The following is a 20,095-nucleotide window of genomic DNA, read 5'->3' as shown; positions in this document are numbered from 1 at the left end:
TTTCCCCCTAGATACGGGTACAAAGGGGAGAGAACTTAGTAATTTACGGACTTGTTCTGACATGATCATTGGGAGTGCACTGGGTAGGAGGTAGGGAATTAGAGAGAGTGTGGTGACCGAAAGACTGAGAAGGTAGGAGAAAATGCGGTAATATAAAAATATGCGCAAGTCGCATCTCCTCACAATTTAGACTCACAGAGGATTCTTTAATTTCCAGTGAGCGATCATCACCGCATACCCACCAACCTTTCGTTGAAACCCTGTCAGAAAAGGCTTATCTCTTCTTCTTTTTCGCCAACGTTAATTTTTAAACATGGTAAGATGATCTTTTTTTTTTTTCTATTCCATAACTATACCATAATCACACTTGACAACAACCTCTTTTTCGGGTGCCATGACAACCACCGTTTTTTTCTTCTTCCTTTTCCCCGCAAGAGCGCAAACGAATTATAACCCTTCACCTTTAGATTATAATCCAAGCCAGAAAATACTTTGTAATCGACAATCAAAAGCTTGGAAACTTATTTTCAGATTTCGAACGTTCGCGAAAGAAACAATTGTCAGCCACATTTTCTTTTTTAATCTATTAATAATAGATTAACATGGCCGACTTGCTCGTGACCATTCAGAATTTTGTCGATTAAAACGGTTGAACTATCACGATTCAGTTTGCGCTTCTAGATAAAAAGAAAAACGTAATTTTTCGCGCGGGCACCTGTCACATCAAAGAGTCGACAAATCTGGGATTTATCGCTTGAGAGGGTTAATTTTTTTTTTTTTTTTTTTTTTTTTTGCTCTATTTCGAGTTTAGGATAAAAGGGGGGGAGGGGTAGTGTCAAGTAGTGATTGCGCACCTTAAACAACGGGCAAGCACGAATTTCCCGCACAAAAACCATCTTAATACGACAGGTGTTCTAAATTTTTCCGCTACTTAAAGTTTAGATTTGCTAAGTAGGAGGTGGCACTGGATGGGACCAGCAGAGATTCTGATTCTAGATTGTTCTTAATCTAGTCATTTCCATGTTCTCGTATGTGCTTTTAAAAACTTAAACATAAAAGCCTCGCCTAATTAAAATGCATCATTTTTGACTCGGAAAGCGCCTACAAGGTGGTATTTTTTGTTCTTAGTCGGCGAAGGAGTAGTATATATATATATATATAATATATATATATAATATATATATATATATATATATATATATATATAGTCTCTACTCTGTGGCGCCTCTTCAGGCGTTAACTTTTACCTTCATTAGAACCCGACTTTTTAACTCTGGTCCTGTAGGTAGGAAAATAGGCATTATTGAGGAGAAACTTTTCCCCGTGCTAAGATCAAGATGTAGTATCTGTTCTGTTCTCGGTTGTGACAAGTTCTATTTTATTCTCGTCCAGAATACCCCATCTTTAGGGAGATGAGTATCTTCTAGACAAGTGTTTAACTTTACCCTGCTTAGGAATACAAGTAAATAGGACCCGTGAAATGGGGGTACCAGTTGTTATAAGGGAAAAGAAAAAAAAGTTTGTCTCCTTATTCTAAAGAATAGAATGAAATAACACCGTTTATTTATTCATTCATTTTTTTTTTTTTTTTAAAATAAGTATTCTTGCCCTCTTCCCTAATTGGCTAGTTAGACACTGTCAGTTTTAAGCTAGTGGTAATCCAGCTTCCCAAAAGGGAGCTCTGGTTTTTAACGAAAGTAGAAATTGCTGCAGTCTAGAAGGATCCCCTTCCCTGACCGATGACAAAAAGATGAAGTTTAATATCTGAAAGATACGTTTTGCTGCTAATTATTCGGACTTACTATTTTATAAAAGAAAAAACTTCAAATACTGGGCGAAAATTGGCTAGGTCTAGGGGCGAAGTATGGTATAAGTTCTGATACCACACGTCATCTTTTCTGCTTTCGGTTGATAAAGGTAGAGGACCTTCTCAACTGAGGTAATTTTATTTTTGTCTCAATCCCCCCCCCCCCATCCCCATTTTATCATTTGGGCGGGGGGGGGGGGTCTCCACATTGTGTCGGCCTCTGTCCCGGTGGGGAGGCAAGTAAAAAGATACAAATATTTTTTCTCGTGCGACACGGTTATTTGCGATGGTTTTTTTTTTTTTTCGTGCGACGCGGTTATTTGCGATGGATTTTTTTTTCTCGTGCCACGGTTATTTGCAATGGAATTGTATTAATTCAATGAACGGTTTTAAATTGCATTTTCAAAGACGCAACTCCTATGTCTGTGATCTTTAATGATTTGTCAGGGTCAAATATATGAATTCATGAAACCGTATACTTGATTTTTGGCGGACAAAATTCAAATCAAGATTGCGGAGTCTGAAATTATAATTCAGATTCCTAAGATTCCAAATCTTGCCCCTTATTCTTCCAATATATAAATTTTATAACTGTCTTCGACTCCACAACTCTTGATTTGGGGATTTTTTAATCATAGAGTAAATGTGGTATTGTGGCGATTGCTGAAGTAAACGTGGACAAACGGAACGATGCTTATACGATTTGCTAAGAGTACATTGATCGACGATCCGCTCGCTTTTAATGGCTTTGTGTCTAATTTATAAGTGAATTAGCGAATAAAGAATAGTATCTGTTTTCTTCTCTTAGGAGAAATCTTTCTAGATCGCGGTAATATTTTACGAGACCTACGTACGCCAGTTTCGACATAAAATGGCCAAAGAAGGGTTAATTTGCTGTAAAACCCACTGAGCGACAAATCTAAGAATTTTTCGGCCTCTTTGGTGTCTGTTCTGATGTTATCATTTCATCTTTGCTGTCTTCTGAAGTGTCAGTCTAGATGGATTTCTTTTTCGCAGACTGAAGACAGTGTCTTCAGTCTGCGAAAAAGAAATCCATCTAGACTGACACTTTAATTTTTTTGTTCCAATTTCGCCCCCCCCCTTTTTGTTTGTGTGTGTGTGTGTGAGGGGGGGGGGCTTTTCCCCCACATTAAAACCCGATCTTGCCTTCGTTGGGAGTAATTGACTTGACGCAACTTGATTAACAATATCCTCTTGTTCCGACATAAAGAGAACGTCAGTTGCAGTAGTAACAACGTTGATTGAATATCGAAAAACTAGGCTACCGACATAAATTATTGGTTCTTTTTTTGACATCATTTCTTGCATTCTCCCCCTGTTAATCGTAAATTATTGGGTCTTTTTATAGTAGGTGTCACATTATGGTCGAGTCATTTGATAATTTTTAACTTTATTTATTTTATTTTTTATTTTTTATTTATTTTTTATTTTCTTTTTCATGCATTTTTTTTTCTAAGAACTAAAATGAATGATAAAACTCTAAAGTTGCTTTTATCTTGCTAAGTTTTTAGTGTAAACTTATTTTAAAGCGTTTATTTAGTTGACAAACTGGTATCGACTTTCTAAGTTAGAATAAGAAAATGGCGGGCATGAGAGGGTCAAATCTTTGGATGTCTATAATCGATCAAATATAAAATTAGACAATACTGGTAGAAACCTACCCCAAGAAAGGTTACTGTGACACTATAGTTTTGTCTATAGTACAAAATACCCCAAATTCCTGACATTGGCAGCCACTAACCACAAGTCTGGGGTAACATATCTAGACTGCCGTTTAATTGCACGAAAAAGAATCTTATTTTTCGGCCTCTTCAACTGAAACTAGTTTTGCGTTAAAGGATAAAATGTTAAAACTTTATTACTAAATTAAAATTACTATAAAACGGCACTACAATACAAACTTCGACATGAACTCGCCGTTCTTTCTTTACACCTTAACGGACTACTATCCAGAAATTTTTACCTCAACAGGAAAGATTAAAGTGTTGAAAATCGCATATCTTTAAGGTAAACTTGTTTTAAAGAAACAAAAACATTTTAACTTTCATAATTTTCTAAATTATAATTAAAATTACCAATGGTTCTAGTGGATATTTCGTTAATTTCTCTTGGTGACTAGCAACACCAACGTCACTAAGCTAATTTTCTATGGAGCGAAAATCTCAATGGGTTGGTGGGGGTAACTCTTCCTTTTTTTTTTTTTTTTTTTAATTCTATTGTTCTATCTTCCCAAGCTTGACAAATCCCGTGGGAGTGGGCGGGTATGTTCGATTGTTGTTAGCAACTAACAGTCCGTAGTCATGGTGACCAGTACCAACAAGTTGAACCTTCTAGGTCTTTTTCTTCCCTGAACCGTAAATGTGGAAGGCTAACAACTTTAAGTACTCCTTAGGCGTTGAATTCCATGGCGACCAGCAAAAAACAAAAACAAGCGTCGCTCCCTTCCTGACGCATGCGCACATAGCGTAGTACCTAAACGATTATTATTAATAATGTCTCACTTTTACAGACATTTGTTTTTTTAATTTCTTTTTAAATGACGACTTTTATCGGCAGCGTTCAAGATTACTCGTTTTTCGAACAGAATAACCATTTTACATTAAAGAAAAACACAAAAACGTATCCAATTAGGTAGAAAAGTAACTTATCTTGACTTTGATAACATTTATTTGTTAAAAATATTTGTAAAAGTGAGAAATTATCAGTAAATGGTTTAGTTATTTTTTTTCGTGTTTTTACCCATCCGCAAATGCTATTAAAAAAAAAAGTCGTCATTTGAAAAGAAATTAAAAAAACAAATGTCAGCATACCCGCAAATGCTATTTAAAAAAAAGTCGATAAAGTCATTTAAAAAGAAATTTAAAAACAAATGTCTGTAAAAGTGAGACATTATTAATAAATGTTTAGTAACTTTTTTTCTTTTAATATTCATAAAGAGTAAAACTTTTTTTCAAAATAAATGTGACAAATAATCGTTACGTGCGCATGCGTCAGGAAGGGAGCGACGCTTGTTTTTTTTTTGCTGGTCGCCATGGAACTCAACGCCCAATGAGTACCCAACTTATGTTAAAATATGTATTAAAATTGTGACCATTTGTCTGTTTCTCGTTTATTTTTTTTTTTTTTTTACTTATTGAAAAAAAAATAATTAAAAAAAAATTCAATCAAAGTAGCATAACTTTCGATTTCTTCATAATTAAGCCTGCTGTTAAAAAAAAAAAAAAAAATCCGTAGTGACCCTTTGAAACTTAAAAGAAATTTGGAAGCGTTTAAACTATCATATACCTAAAATCAATTCTTCTCTATAATAAAGAACAATGTGTACATTTTATTACTGATTTTTTTTTTTTTTTACTTTAAGATTATTTAGATTTGGATTCTTCATTCTACTGCTCTTATCATTATTTGCACAACGTTTCGGTCGATGCAACTTCCGACCTTTTTCAGATGTATCTTGTAGAACTCTGGAATCTGCACTGAATTTCGAACGGAACCCTTTATTTGATCCACGAGGGTAGCATGCTAGTTTTGCCAGTTATGGCTGGGTAGAAGTCCTAAATAATTTGCTAGGACCCGAGACGCATTGGATAAAGTACTTGGTAAAATTCAGTTGTAATTTCCTCTTTTGGAGGTTAAGGGATCAACCCTTGGTGCGGACGACATTCCAAATACAATTGCGAATTACTTAGGATTTTTTTACGTATTCATGACTGACGGAATGAGAACCCCCATGGATTAAATAAAAGGTTCCGTTCGAAATGCCATGCAGAGTTTGACAAGATACATCTGAAGACGGAATTTACATCAACATATATATATATATATATATATATATATATATATAAATAAAAAAAATTACAATAAGTTTACCAAGGTAATCAAAATGGTAAATTTAACATATATTATAAATATTAAAGAGTTAATATTTACAAGTAAAGTAATCCTAACCAGATGTAAAAGCTCAATAAAACCGAAAAGGAAATAGAGCTTATAATATGAACAAATGATTAATAAAACATGGTAAAAACATCTTGAAAAAGAGTTAAAAACATATTTAATTTTAAAAAGGAAGCACAGGATAAGTGGATAGTCCTTAATCCACGGAGTTTCGAAGAAATACTCTCCTTCTCATCAGAGGGCAGGAATTAGCAAAATGCGGGATCGGATTTTGCATATAAAAGTATTTAATGAAACTACAAGTAAGTCACATATCTTACTTGGTTAAAAAAAAAGGTGAGGTAAGGGGAATAGGAGGTAAAAGAAAAATGATAAAAAGATTTCACATGAATGGATAGTCCGGTGACTAATTTTAAAATTAAATATGTTTTTAACTCTTTTTCAAGATGTCTTTTAACATGTTTTATTAATCATTTGTTCATATATATATATATATATATATATATATATATATATATATATATATATATATATATATATATATATATATATATATACGTTGTGAAACTAATTCTCAAAATGAAAACATTAGTTCGGAGAATGGGTGTGTAAATATATATTTTTTACTAATAATTCTCTGAAAATCTTTGAAAATCTTTTGAATTTTCGATGAATCGATAAATATTGTAATTCAATTTTTGTAATTGCCCAATCTAATATATTGGTCTTATTATCTCAATAGGTTCTAATATTTATATTTTGTAATTTTAATTGTACGTATTCCGTCGCCAGTTAGGAAGATAAGGGAAACGAGGCTCTTCCTCTTCACTATTACTGTTTCCATAAGACTTTTTCTTTTTTACTTTCTAGACTGATTTCTAAGTTGTCCCTTTTACCTTCTTATCAAAAGTCTTTTCTGTTTTAACATCCGGTGTCGTTTGTTTTAATATCTAGCCACTAATTCAAATTCCGCGTTCTCGCACCCTCCCCCCTCAAGAAATAGTTGAAAGAGTTGCAGTCTGGTGTCGATGACATTGCTGAGCAGACTTTACTGAATTGCCTTTGTTTTATGTGCAATTGTGTCTGACAACGATTTCCTTCAGGGCTTCAGAATCTCCAAGTATTTCCCTTTTTATCAAATTACTCATAATATATATAGAGAAAATGTCAGCAGCAGCAACGTTTAAACGCGTTTGCAAATTAGGATATGTGCAACAATTGATGCGAAAAGAAAACAGGAAATGAACGTGTAAAATGAAGGCGAGAATTGACCGGCTGTGGCCAGCGTGCGGTCAGAAGAAAGGAAAATCAGGCCAGATGGACATGTGGCAGTGAGATAAGTAGTGTTGAGACGGGAGAGTAATAGTGATAAATGCTTTTGCTTTAAAAAAAAAAAAAAAAATGCCGACCCGAATTTGTTTGTTCCTACAACATTATATATATATTATTCTAGCAGGGAGACCTGACGTTGCCTGGGATTGAAGGATGATTAACGAATATTTTGCACTCCTATATTTTTATTGTCATCGAAATCTGAAATCACCTTGCGGGGGGGGCCTTCACATGCCTCCATGTAGTAACTTATTCCAAAATATGTTATTCTACATTGCACTCTAGAGAACCTACTGTTTCTTTTATAAAATTTTATATAAACTTCTTTCCAGTTAACGAAAAAAAAAAAAAAAAAAACATTAAGAAATTTACGTGCGAGGTTTAAACCTACAGACCACGTCCTGAAAAAAACAAAAACATGCTATCAATTTACCCACAGAATTTTTACGGCCATTGTTCTATCATTGTTGCGATGACATGGAAAAAATGGCTTCACCGATGATAAATTAAAATAACGGTTTAAATTATCGATAATTATCAGGTTTGTTCTGAGACAAACTTTAGCTAAGATCACTCCCATGCTTGTACACTAAATTTCTGTAGATTTTAAAGAAAATCTGTTCAATCATTTCAGAGTCTATAAGGAACACACGCACAAAGTTGCATTTCTATAATTGTAGAGAAGAGATTGTATTATATATGTATGTGAAAAGCTACTTCTGTGCGGGTAGCTGCACAGAAACGCGTTTCATTTCCAGGAGAAATCTACTTATGCATTGAGTACTGAAAATATTTTTAAATTTTATTTTTGTCCAGAAATCCTATATTAAAAAATCTGCATGATGTACGTACTCGTGACGAAATGAAAATATTTAAAAAATTTTAATTGATAAAGTAATCTTATTTTTAAACAAGAAACTCAAATTTTATGAATAACTTGAGGAACATTTGTTTGACCACCATTTTGAAACCTCTCAAAAAAAAAAAAAAATAATGCCAAACGGTTAACTCAATAATTCTAACTTGCTAGATTTATGGTGTAATGTCTACAAATTCCCATTAATCACTTATAAAAATAAAACTTTCACAAGAAACACTTGTCTAGCTGAAAACACTATCAATAATTCCCCCCACTCTTTATCTGTGCCTAAACCTAACCGTAGATTCCATGAACAAAGCTTCTTTCTTAGAACTGCACGCCTGTGGAATTGTCTTCCATTTTCCTGCTTTCCGGCTGACTACAATATGGTTGACTTCAAGTCTAACATAAATAAGTTCTTGATGAGCCGTTCCATATAAGTTATCAAATTTACCGAATTTTCATTACTAATGATTACTATATTGTCCAATTTCTACTGTACACTCTTTAACCCTTATCCTTGAGTGGCCTCTTGGCCTTGATAATGTGATGCCTGTGAAAAAAAAAAAAAAAAAATTGATCAATTTACATAATTTTTGGAATATCTTTTTGTCATGAGTATATACATCATACAGTTTTTATTTATTTTTTTGTGGCGGGGTGGGGGTTGGAAAAGAACTTTTTTCATATTAAACATTTCATTTTTAATTACACTTTGGTATATTATTTTTATTTTTTTTCCAGAGGGAATGTATCAGTATCCATGTTGGTCAAGCCGGAGTCCAAATTGGTAATGCGTGTTGGGAACTGTATTGCCTAGAACATGGCATACAGCCCGATGGTCAGATGCCATCGGACAAGACCATTGGAGGTGGAGATGATTCTTTCAACACCTTTTTCAGTGAAACTGGAGCCGGCAAACATGTACCCCGGGCTGTCTTTGTGGATTTAGAACCAACCGTTGTTGGTAGGTTTCCTTTTGTCTTTATCGAAATGAATAACTGGGTTTATTAGCAGTGAAGTCGAATTTCAAGTTGCTTCAACTTTGTGCAATAAAGTTGAAAAGTAGCTATTACTAACATTCTAGGGCGAGTGCTTGTTTAGTTTGCTATATATGCATTCTATGTAGTAAGGTTAACCATTTGGGAAGTGGGGTAGTTTGTTAACTTTTTTTTTTTTTTTTTCAATGATTGTTTTTTATCTTAATGACAAATATTTCTGTCATGCAATATTTTATTTCATGGTTAAATATTTATCAATTGTGTTCATGTTCCTTTTCTGTAGGGAAACTTTCCAACAAGTTACGTTCTATTTCTAAATTGTAAAGCCCTAACCTATTGATTTCAAAGTAAAATTTGCGTAAAGTCTCCCTCAACTAAGTTTAATACATTTTTCTCTATTATATAAAAGGAAATTGAGTTTGTTCTCTGTGGACTCAAACGGCTGGGCCGTGTTTTTTCAAAAAAAAAAAAATTGTACCTTATGTGTCTGGGAGTGTTCTTAGATAGGTTTTGTACCGGAATGTCTTCGATAAGTATTCATAATCTGATGAAAGGAACAGAAGATTTTGATTAAAGCTGACACCTTACATGGCTTAATATCACAAGTGCATTTGGAAAGTTTTATAACGCAAGTCGAAAGGCAGCAGGATTTTGGATATGACGAGCGCGTTATTAGAAATGGTTCTGTTTCAAGCACAATTGAAGTATGATACTTTATTTTCGTATTTTAAACTTTAATTCCAGCCATTATATATAAAATGAACAGTATGTTCACTACAATGTATTGTGGACTGTCACTGCAGGAAGGCATATGAAGCTTCCTCCCGTGTTGAATCCTCCAACCAGAGCAGGCAATCAATTGATTTGATTGAAGGAAAAAAAAAACTTTTTTTTTTTTTTTTTTTTTGCACAACTTTACCCCTTAATATAGTTAGAAGAAACTGAAATTGTGTATACCTCTCAGAATTTCTCAAAAATAAGATATATGTCTTTGAGGTTATAAGAAGTTTTGCATGTTTGAGACTTTCACCTCCCTTCTTTCCAATTTTATAAATACACTTTACATTTTTATGTAGATTCTCTAATCTTTGTTCCTATAAGGAACTCCTTAACATGTTTCATAAATTAACCATGTTAGATGATTCTCTCCTTTGGGATATTGGAACTTTTTATAATCACAGCACTTGTATTTACATTAAAGATAGAAGGCATATTTGTTGAATTCCAAAATATTTCTGTTTTGGCCAAATGGTTACGAGACCAGGGTTCTTAATACATGGATCCAGAGTTTAAATCTTTCAACCGGGGATATAGTTACTGATGGACATAAAGTAAAAACCTGAAACTTATGTCTATGGATAAATATATTAAATTATCGGAAACAACCACTGTTGCAATGTAAGAGTATGTCAAAATAAGGTAAACAGATGAACAAAGTCACAAATTGTCTGACTTCATAGAATTTGACTATTATTAATTAATCCATGTGAAAATTATTGCCTAATTCCAATTGATCTAGCTTCTGAAAGAGTTTCTAAGGTGTAAATTCACAGTGATCCTTATCCTCAATTCAAGACTTATAATTGTGTTAGCTTTGTAAGGTCTCCCTCCTGATATTCCCAAATAGTCACCCATGTGATAATGGCAGTTCAACATCACTTAACTCTTGTGATCTAACAATAACTGATGTGTTAATGTATCTTTATCACAAATTGCTCTTTTATTTCTTTAAAAGAATGTAAGTTTGGGCCCTCCTTTGTTTTAGGGACTCTATATTTATTTTATTCTCTAATGCATATCTGGTTGTAAAACGTTATTAAATTTTTTTTTTTTTTTTTTCTTTTACAGATGAAGTTCGCACAGGGACTTACAGACAACTGTTTCATCCTGAACAGCTCATCACCGGAAAGGAGGATGCTGCCAACAACTATGCCCGAGGTCATTACACAATTGGTAAAGAAATTGTTGATTTGGTCCTTGACCGCATCCGTAAGCTTGCTGACCAATGTACTGGCCTCCAAGGTTTCCTCATTTTCCACAGTTTCGGAGGTGGCACTGGATCCGGATTCACCTCACTTTTGATGGAACGTCTTAGCGTCGATTATGGAAAGAAATCCAAACTTGAATTCTCTATTTACCCAGCACCCCAGGTAGCAACGGCTGTGGTTGAACCATACAATTCAATTCTGACTACCCACACCACACTTGAGCATTCCGACTGCGCTTTTATGGTCGACAATGAAGCCATCTATGACATTTGCAGAAGAAATCTCGATATTGAACGTCCAACCTACACAAACTTGAATCGTCTCATTGCTCAGGTTGTTAGCTCCATCACAGCTTCTCTGAGATTTGACGGTGCCCTTAATGTGGATCTGACTGAGTTTCAGACCAATTTGGTACCTTACCCACGTATTCACTTTCCACTGGCTACTTATGCACCTATTATTTCTGCAGAGAAAGCTTACCATGAGCAGCTTACTGTTGCCGAGATTACCAACGCTTGTTTTGAGCCGTCTAATCAGATGGTAAAATGTGACCCGCGTCATGGAAAGTACATGGCCTGCTGTATGTTGTATCGTGGTGATGTAGTACCGAAGGATGTCAATGCTGCAATTGCGACCATCAAGACAAAGCGCACAATCCAATTTGTCGACTGGTGCCCAACCGGTTTTAAGGTTGGCATCAATTATCAGCCGCCAACCGTTGTGCCTGGTGGTGATTTGGCCAAGGTACAACGTGCCGTGTGCATGTTGAGCAACACCACGGCCATTGCCGAGGCCTGGGCTCGTCTTGATCATAAATTTGATCTTATGTATGCCAAGCGTGCTTTTGTCCACTGGTATGTGGGAGAAGGTATGGAGGAAGGTGAATTCTCTGAGGCACGTGAAGATTTGGCCGCCCTGGAGAAAGATTACGAAGAGGTTGGCATTGATTCAGTTGAAGCTGAAGGGGAGGAAGAAGGAGAAGAGTACTAAACTGACTGTGTATCTTCCATATCTCGAATCTAATAAATACATAAATAAAATAAAATCTTATTTGATTTACTTGTTGTAATTTTATTTCAATCTGCCGTGTTTGCTGAATTAGAAATGGCTTGCTTACCATACCCCCCCCCCCCTTTTTTTTTCTAATCTCTTAAAAAAAAAAAAAAAGACAAATTACAGCTGATAAAAAATTAACTATTTCTAACTTGATTTTCTTAGCATTTCGGATCTTCCATATGAGTAAAAGTATGGTTCTTTACAAGCACTTTGCCCAGAAAAAAAAAAGTTAGTGTGTATATTAGTGATGGGACGATTCTAGTATTTTCCAATTCTGATACAGTTATGGATTCTATTCTTTAAATTTTATATATATATATATATATATTATACGATACCCCCCCCCCCAGAAAAACTCCAAAAACCATAACATGAGCAAATATTTTAGCAAACATAAAAAACATAGAATTTTATCATTAATGAGCTGTGAAAAAGATAAAATGTTTTTAAAAAAACAAATAAAGGCAGGAATTTTTTTTTTTTGATAAATCCTCTCTAAATTAGTATGTGTATTATATATAATGAAAGTAGTAGCTCTTTCAAGAAGTACTTTTTCTTTACAAAACAAATGAACCCTAATACTCTTTGATAAACTCTTTTTTTTTTTTTTTTCTTTTTTTAGCTAGAAATTTTCTATTCATCAAGCTTCCAAATCTCTTGAATTTTGCATTGTCATAGCAACCATTTATCTTTCTAAAGTCACAAACTAATGTTATGTATATTGTATACTGTGATGTAATCCTCCATTGGGGAGCTTTAGAACTACGCTGAGATAGCTACTCATTCCTGGGTGACGCCAGATAACCCGAGGATTTAAAATAGAGAATATAAATATATATTATTTCATGTCAAAATAGATATTGTTTGAAACCAGAGAAATATTTTGCAGTTAAGTTGATGACAGGAAACTTGAAGCATAACATTGTCTGGCCTTGGTGAACTCAGTCGGATGTTAGAACTGACATCTGACCTTAGCGGGTCGTCAGAATTAGTATGTCTGTGGAATTCAGATCGCAGGTTTGGGAATTGCACACACGCAAAAACCTGAAGCTTTTCGATTTCGTAGCAAAATCTTATTGGCTGGGTAAATTTCCACCCCATCCACATACCTCACTGTCGCGCAAAAATTATCAGAAGGAAGAGTTTCGAGAGATTGCTTTTTGATTTCGGAGAGAACAGACCGTATAGGGACGTGACTCCTCTACCTCCTCATTCCCACCCATCTGATGCTGTCTGTGAAGAGATTTGAGACTTTGAAAAAAAATTTACTAAGAACTGAATGATATTTGTAAAAGCATTTGTACATAAGTTTGTGAAATCAATTCTGTAGACTAGAGTTTCACGAGTTTGTTTTTCTTCCTGCCTGCGGCTTCGACATTCGCTTTAAGCATACAGGATTCAATGTAACAACCCTTAGAGAAGGACTAGAAGATACAAACCGAGATTTCCAGATAAACTGGTCCTAGCCAGCTTCATCAGTGAGAGGTTACATACTAGCAGAATACCCCTCTTTGGACAGGTTAAATTCCCTGAATTTTTAAATCAAAATATGTCTAAAATCATTCCAATCTTGATTAAAATCAATTATGATTTTGATTGAAGAAAGGTTAAAATTTAAATCTTTACCTTTAAGGGATCTTAAAAGGAATTCAATGAATCTTGCTGAATTTTTTTCACTGAATATAGATCAAATTTAATAATAATAAAAAAAAAAGTCTGATACTTAGATTTTCAAATATAATCTTGTACCCATATTATGCTTCCTAAAACTGATCTGTATAAGTCTTGATGAAAAAGGGGTTTTTGATGGGTAGCTGGGTACTCCTTCATATATATATATTTATGTTGGCATTCTGTAGATGTTCAGTGTAAATGGAGACGTTCTGATATTCTTGTAGCTTTTTTTTGTTAAAACTGCAAAAGTATTTATTTAAGCTAGCACAAATGCCCAGCAAAACTCGTTCGTAAAGTATGTTTAAATATGATATTTTAATTCTTGCAGATTTTGTATATATTATTATAGAGTTAATGTTCTCTCGTTTTCTACATATTTATATAATTATAAAACTCAAATGACCTTGTAACGAGTGATGTAACTCACTTTCCGGTTGCGCATGCGCGCATAAACATTAATCCGTAACAACATAAACAAATAAACACAAATCACTTCTTTTGCAGATTTTGACCTGCGCACTGAAATATTAATATTATTTCGAAATTATTATTTAACATGGGAAGAGTGGGGGTGTTTTGCAACTATTCTTCATTACAACTATACTGTCACTATTTTCTTACAACTAAACAACTTTAACCCGTTGACAAACATAAGAACAATTGTAGTAAAGCCAAGATTACTACTACTACCTATCCTTTCTTTTTCCTTCCTTCCTTCTTTTTTTATTTTTTGTTTACATTTCTAGATACAAAATAGTTGTGTGAGAACGGTGAATTTGTTGACACATTTACTAATCTGTTTCAATATTAGTTTTATTTTATTCATTTAGGTTTTATTTTTTTGCTTCAGGTTTTATTAATTATCTTATTTTTTAAATTTTTTTTTAGATTTTAAGTTTGAAGAATTCTAATATGGGTTTTTCATTCTTATATTTCTCATCGGTAGGTTCATGTGCATTTTTGCTGCTAAATGACTTTCATCTGCATTCGATTTGTAGGAAAATCATGTTTAATTTTCGATTTTTTTTTTTTTTTTTTTTTTTTTTTTTTTGAGTGATTATTCAGAAAAATAGGTAACTTTACACGAATAGGGAGGATTTTTTTTTTTCATGTTTGAGTGATCCGTCCGTGATTTTTCATTTTAATATACTTTCATAGAAATGTTTCTGTTATGTAAAAAAAAAAAAAAAAAAAAAAAATTTTTTTTTTACGTCACAAGTGTCACTCACACATGAATTCCATAGCTAATATAACATACTGACCCAACGGGTCATGGGTAGTCTAGTATATAATAAAGTTGCAATTTCAAAAAAATAAAATAATAAAATAAAATATCCATGACTTGGGTGCATTAGCTTGAAATGAAACCGAAATAAAAAGTTATGAAAAAAAAAAATATATATATATATATATAAATTTGAGTTCCTTCAGCCATAATCGAAACCAAAACTTAGGAAGAATTCTCGATAAAATTATTTATAAAAGAAATAGATGACTTAAGTGCCATCAGCTATAATCGAAACCAAAACTTATGAAGAATTCTTGGTAAGATTATTCATGACAAGAAATGGAAGTACATAACAATTAAACGACTCGGATGTAAGCGTGACACAGAAAATAACACGCTATCATATTAATAAATAGATACATAATCTGATAGATTTGAAGAGATAAAGGTTTTGTTTACGAAAAATAAATTTAAATTGTATCTTGTACAACAACAGCATCACCTCGCGTAAACAAGTTCAAAACTATCCTTTGCTCCATGATAAAAAGCAATGTTTATGTATTTGTAAATTTATATCCATCCCCTAACACAAAAGTTAACGCATACAAACTGCCGGATAAATAAGTAAAGAAGTCAAACATTTTCTTCCTTTCTGCTATCTATATCGATTTATTTTTCTTTGTAGAAAAAGAATATTTGGATTCTTTGGACTATTGTTCTCATCTTCATTGTTGTTTTTCATGTTTCAGTCGAGGTAATCTCAACATTCATCAGGTATATATTGTCAAACTTGGAAATCTGCATGGACTTTCGAATGGAACCCTTTATTTAATCCAAGGGAGTAGCATGCTCTTGTTCCATCAGCCATAACCGGGTAGAAGCTCTAAGTAATTCGCAATTTTATTTTTGAATGTCACCCGCACTGAGGATTTAATCTTCAACCCCCAGAAGAGTATAATTTTACTGTTGAAATATTTTTAATATAAAGGGAGGGTATGATTAAAGAAAATTAGTGGGTTCTATTTATAGACACTGGCGATAGGTATTGACCAATCAAATGGAGCCATGTTCTGTTAGCAATCAATCTGAAATTGCTCCACAAAAATATTAGATCACATAATTTTTTCATGTCCACATAAGAAAGATCTTTGCTCTTTGCACGCAAAATTTAAAAGTCCAATACTTATACAGATCAACTACCCATTGGAAACTCTTCTGAAATTAAACAGGACTTTCAATTTAAAATTTTCAATTGGATTGTAACAAGTATTATAACCACTATGCTATGAGTCCTTGCGAATGTTTGAAATTCTGTGCAGATTCCTGAGTTTGGCAAATATCATTGAGTTTGAAAGATAGATTCCTGAGTTTGACAAGATACACCTGATGAACGTCAGAAGTTACATTGCCTGAAATGTGAAAAAAAAAAACAAGATGAGAACAGCAGTTTAAATAATATGAATAATCAATGTACTGTAGGCATCAATTGGCACCATTGCAAATAGTCATGAACGGTCAAGGAGGATGAAAAGACCAAGGAGAGAAAGCACTAACCAAACCTCCACTGAATAAGAAAAGAGAACTGGGATCTTGAAGGTTTGTTATCACCTAAGTTCCAGTGAAAACCAATGGTCGTTGCCAAGCAAGAAGTTGTGATAACGCAAATTCTTTTGCAAAGATGTATTCTCTATTGTATTGTATCCAATAAACACAGGATGGAATGATAAAGTTATCGCCCTAATGAAAACAACAATGCAGCTCTATTTTAAAACTTTTTATTGAAAAAATCAATTAGGTAACTTGATTATGTAGTACAGCTGACATCTATTCAATGTAGCTGCATTCATCCTCAATCACTGCCCCGATATAGATCCGGAAGTAGGAGTATGCCTTTTCCACAAGCGCCAGGGGGAACTTGGTGAATACTCAGTGGATGGCAGTAATCAGGCTGGCTTTGGTGTTGTGGGAGCTCATGTTGGTGATTTTTTTCAACGTATGATCAAATAAAGTACGGTTAGTTCAGGTCAGGGGAGGAGAAGGGTCAGTGAGAGAAGGGCATAAAGTTGTAGCACTCCTTCTGAAGCCAAGCCTGGGTCTTTTTGGATTTGTGGGTTGGCGCCAAGTCCTACTGCCACACCCAGGGTCTGCCAGCAGCCACCTGATTGCACCAGGAGATCACCACGCTATTCAGCACATCTTAGGTACACTTTGGTGCTGACTTTCAAGCTGACTTTCAAGCTGACTTCGAAGATGTGAGGTGGCATGATGTGACTCTCACTTGAAAGCACACCAAAGACCTTAACTGTGGTCAGAAATTTCATTGAGCTGTGCCCTCAAGCAGTAAACCGTCCAGATTTGTATTTTCAGGTGCTAGCAAAAGTATGTTTTCATTTAATAATTTTAAAATACAAAAATATGTGCATCTTAGCAGGAGCGAGGACTTATGTATGAAGTACTCTTCCATGTACTCCTTAATTTAATCATTCGTCACAAGAAGAAAAGTCATAGTAGCGCGGCAGATTATCTCAATATTCCATAAGAATCTTTCACTTAGTGATACAAGCATCAAGTGAAAGATTGTTTCAGCAATCTGCCCAACTATAGAAAATAGCAAGAGACAAAAGTTACATAGCAATAGATAGTGATCAGTATATTGCAACTTTTGTTTTTTGCCTTTAAATGTTAAATCAGACTAGAAATGACTTTCCATTGATTTGATTGCTCTTGACTTTCGGGACAGCATTACTGTCAAAGGAAAAAGTTAGGCACCCCTTTTCTTCCACTAATCTGTGGGAGACCCTGGGCAAGGTCGAAAACTCACTTCAGCCTTTCAGGGTAACATGCGGTCATGGAAAGCAGGTGACTGATGTAACATGGAAACAAATACAAATAATTCTGTTTATGGTTTCATATTCATTGTGCTGGGCAAAAGATCCCTTTGGGTACAATGCTCAGGACAATTGCACAGCATGGGTCCTGCTCGGACAGAAAGAAACTGCAACCTAGTGTCTGTACAACTGCTAAGAAAGCTGTGGCAATACATCAAAACACTTTAGAGAAAACAGTGTAAATGGAGTTGTGAATTATGAGCAATAATGAATTCATGAATGCCTGAAGGGAGAGAGATATCTGGAGAGTCATAGCCGTCAATGCCTGAATCAGACAGGACACTACTTGAATAAATGAATATTGCAACATGTATAACTTGTGTACTCTCCACCAAATTCAGTAATACACGCTAAACGGGCACATGCATGTGCACATACATATACTTGTTTTCTTAATCTCATTCATCGAGAGGAAGTCTTAAAATAAAGATGAAACGTTGATGAACACATAATTGGGTTTGTTCCTTTTTATTTCTTTACATATACATGTACATAAATATATATACATCTTGGGTAGAGCACTGTCATAAAATGATTTCACCCGTTGTTTAATTAGCCTTATTGCAAAGCTCTCTGTTTGTTTGTAAATAAACAAGCAGATCGAGCACTGTAAAAGTGGTGGGTGAGTGTTTCATAAATGGACATTTCATGAGGTCGTTTACAGGTACCGATTCCATGGGCTGGAGGTTAGAACTGCCAACTATCAACTAGATGGTTGTAAGTTCAATCCCTGGCTGGGGATTGGTGCTAGTCTAGCCGCACTGATGAACTGTGATACAGCGAAATAGTAGTATATGTGGATGACTACATAGATATATACACACATACATACATTTAAACAGGCATTGTTAAAAACAACAGAAAGCTTCTTTTTTGTAATGCTTTTTTTTATATTTTTTCAATTTTTCGTATTATCTTTTTTTTTTGTACATATGTCGAATGTATGGTTCAAGCATTTTTTTCTTCTCAAAGTGTTCACAGTTATTTAACTTTCAACTTTTCAAGCACACATTTCCACATCTTCAGGAATTTGTGTGAGAGGCTCGATGGGAATTATGGGTAGATTTATTTAAATAGCCGTTGGGTTGTGAGCAAAGGTGCCAGTAAGGGTTAGTGGGTCTGCTGGCAGCGGTTAAGGGGTTAGTGTCATGAGAAACGGGAAAGCGTGCCAGTTCTAGGTTTAGTGACAGGAACGGGTTGGGTGTGTGTGTGTGGAGGGGGCATATATCAAAAAAATAAAATTGTGATTCAAGATAGATTGTCATCATCATATTGTTTATTGTTGATATTGGTTTCCCCGATATTTTTGTAGTCAGAATTCTTTCTAGAAAAACATTGGGTACTTATGGGAGGGACCAGAGGAAGATTATCAACATCCTAAGTGAATGTGATTTTTGTAGAACAAACTATATTCGAACTTGGAACACCCAAGTCGTCAGTTCGTGTCGTTAACCATTTGATCATTGTCATCTTCCATTCAAGATAGATTAATAGATATTTTTTAAAAATCACAGATGCTTCAATTTTATAAAACATTCTAATAAATTAATATTCTACACAATTCATTTCTATTTTTATCCTCCAATTTTTTTTGTGTATGCAAAAGTTTTGTTCATATTATTATTATTATTATTGTTATTGTTATTATTATTATTATTATTATTATTATTATTATTATTGGCTCACAAGGAGCTTTCACACAGGTCTTCAGAGATCTATCCCTAAAAACAACCTGTGGTGTTCCCTGGAAGCTGAGTGACAACAAGACTTCCCAGGTTTCCAGTATTCTCCACCTCTTTCGATAACATTTGCAAATAAATTTGCGTTATTGCAACAGCTGTTTGCCATTGATTTCTCGTTGCCAGCAGCTATTAGTATTTGCTGGGATTTGAGTGGCAATAAGCCTCCCCAAGGTCCCAGTTCTTTTCGAACTTATTCGGCTGAGGTCTGGTCGGTTCATCTGTCTTTCCTTCCTCCTTGACTCTACTTGATTATTTGGTCTCGCTCTTTCTTTTTTTTTGGGGGGGGGAGGGTAGTGATGTGGCAATGGGAGTAGGGTTGGGTTAGAGAACTTATAGATATGCAGTTTCAATGTTCTTGGTTCCATGTAGTGTTTCATGTTTTGCCTTTGCAGCAGTTTGTCTGGCCCGCGCTTGTTGCTCCTGTGTGTTAGTTTCCACATTCAAAGGTTTTTCTTACTACTTCAGCTGTTTTCATTATTGCTGTTCCTTATATTTTTCCGGTCATTCCTTTGATTCCAATTTCTCCCATTCTTTTTTCAAAGTTTTTCGGAATTATTCCTAGTGCTCCTATTATAGGTATTATTTTGATTTTCTTCATCTTC

General features: G+C 34.4%; 1 protein-coding gene across 1 annotated transcript; it reads left to right on the top strand.

The window, feature by feature from the left end:
* Nucleotides 1–60: 60 nt before the first annotated feature.
* LOC145263701 (tubulin alpha-1A chain) lies at nt 61–11,955 on the top strand. The gene is made up of 3 exons (XM_080120651.1): nt 61–316; nt 8,661–8,883; nt 10,766–11,955. Exons 1-3 carry the CDS (start codon nt 314–316, stop codon nt 11,893–11,895), a joined length of 1,356 nt encoding a protein of 451 aa, XP_079976777.1. The 5' UTR covers nt 61–313; the 3' UTR covers nt 11,896–11,955.
* Nucleotides 11,956–20,095: the final 8,140 nt, after the last annotated feature.

This window comes from Euprymna scolopes, chromosome 39, assembly GCF_053919585.1.
Source record: "Euprymna scolopes isolate OS-2025 chromosome 39, ASM5391958v1, whole genome shotgun sequence".
NCBI lineage: Eukaryota > Metazoa > Mollusca > Cephalopoda > Sepiida > Sepiolidae > Euprymna > Euprymna scolopes.
Note: the sequence above shows the minus strand (reverse complement) of the source record. Positions and strands in the feature narration are given on the sequence as shown.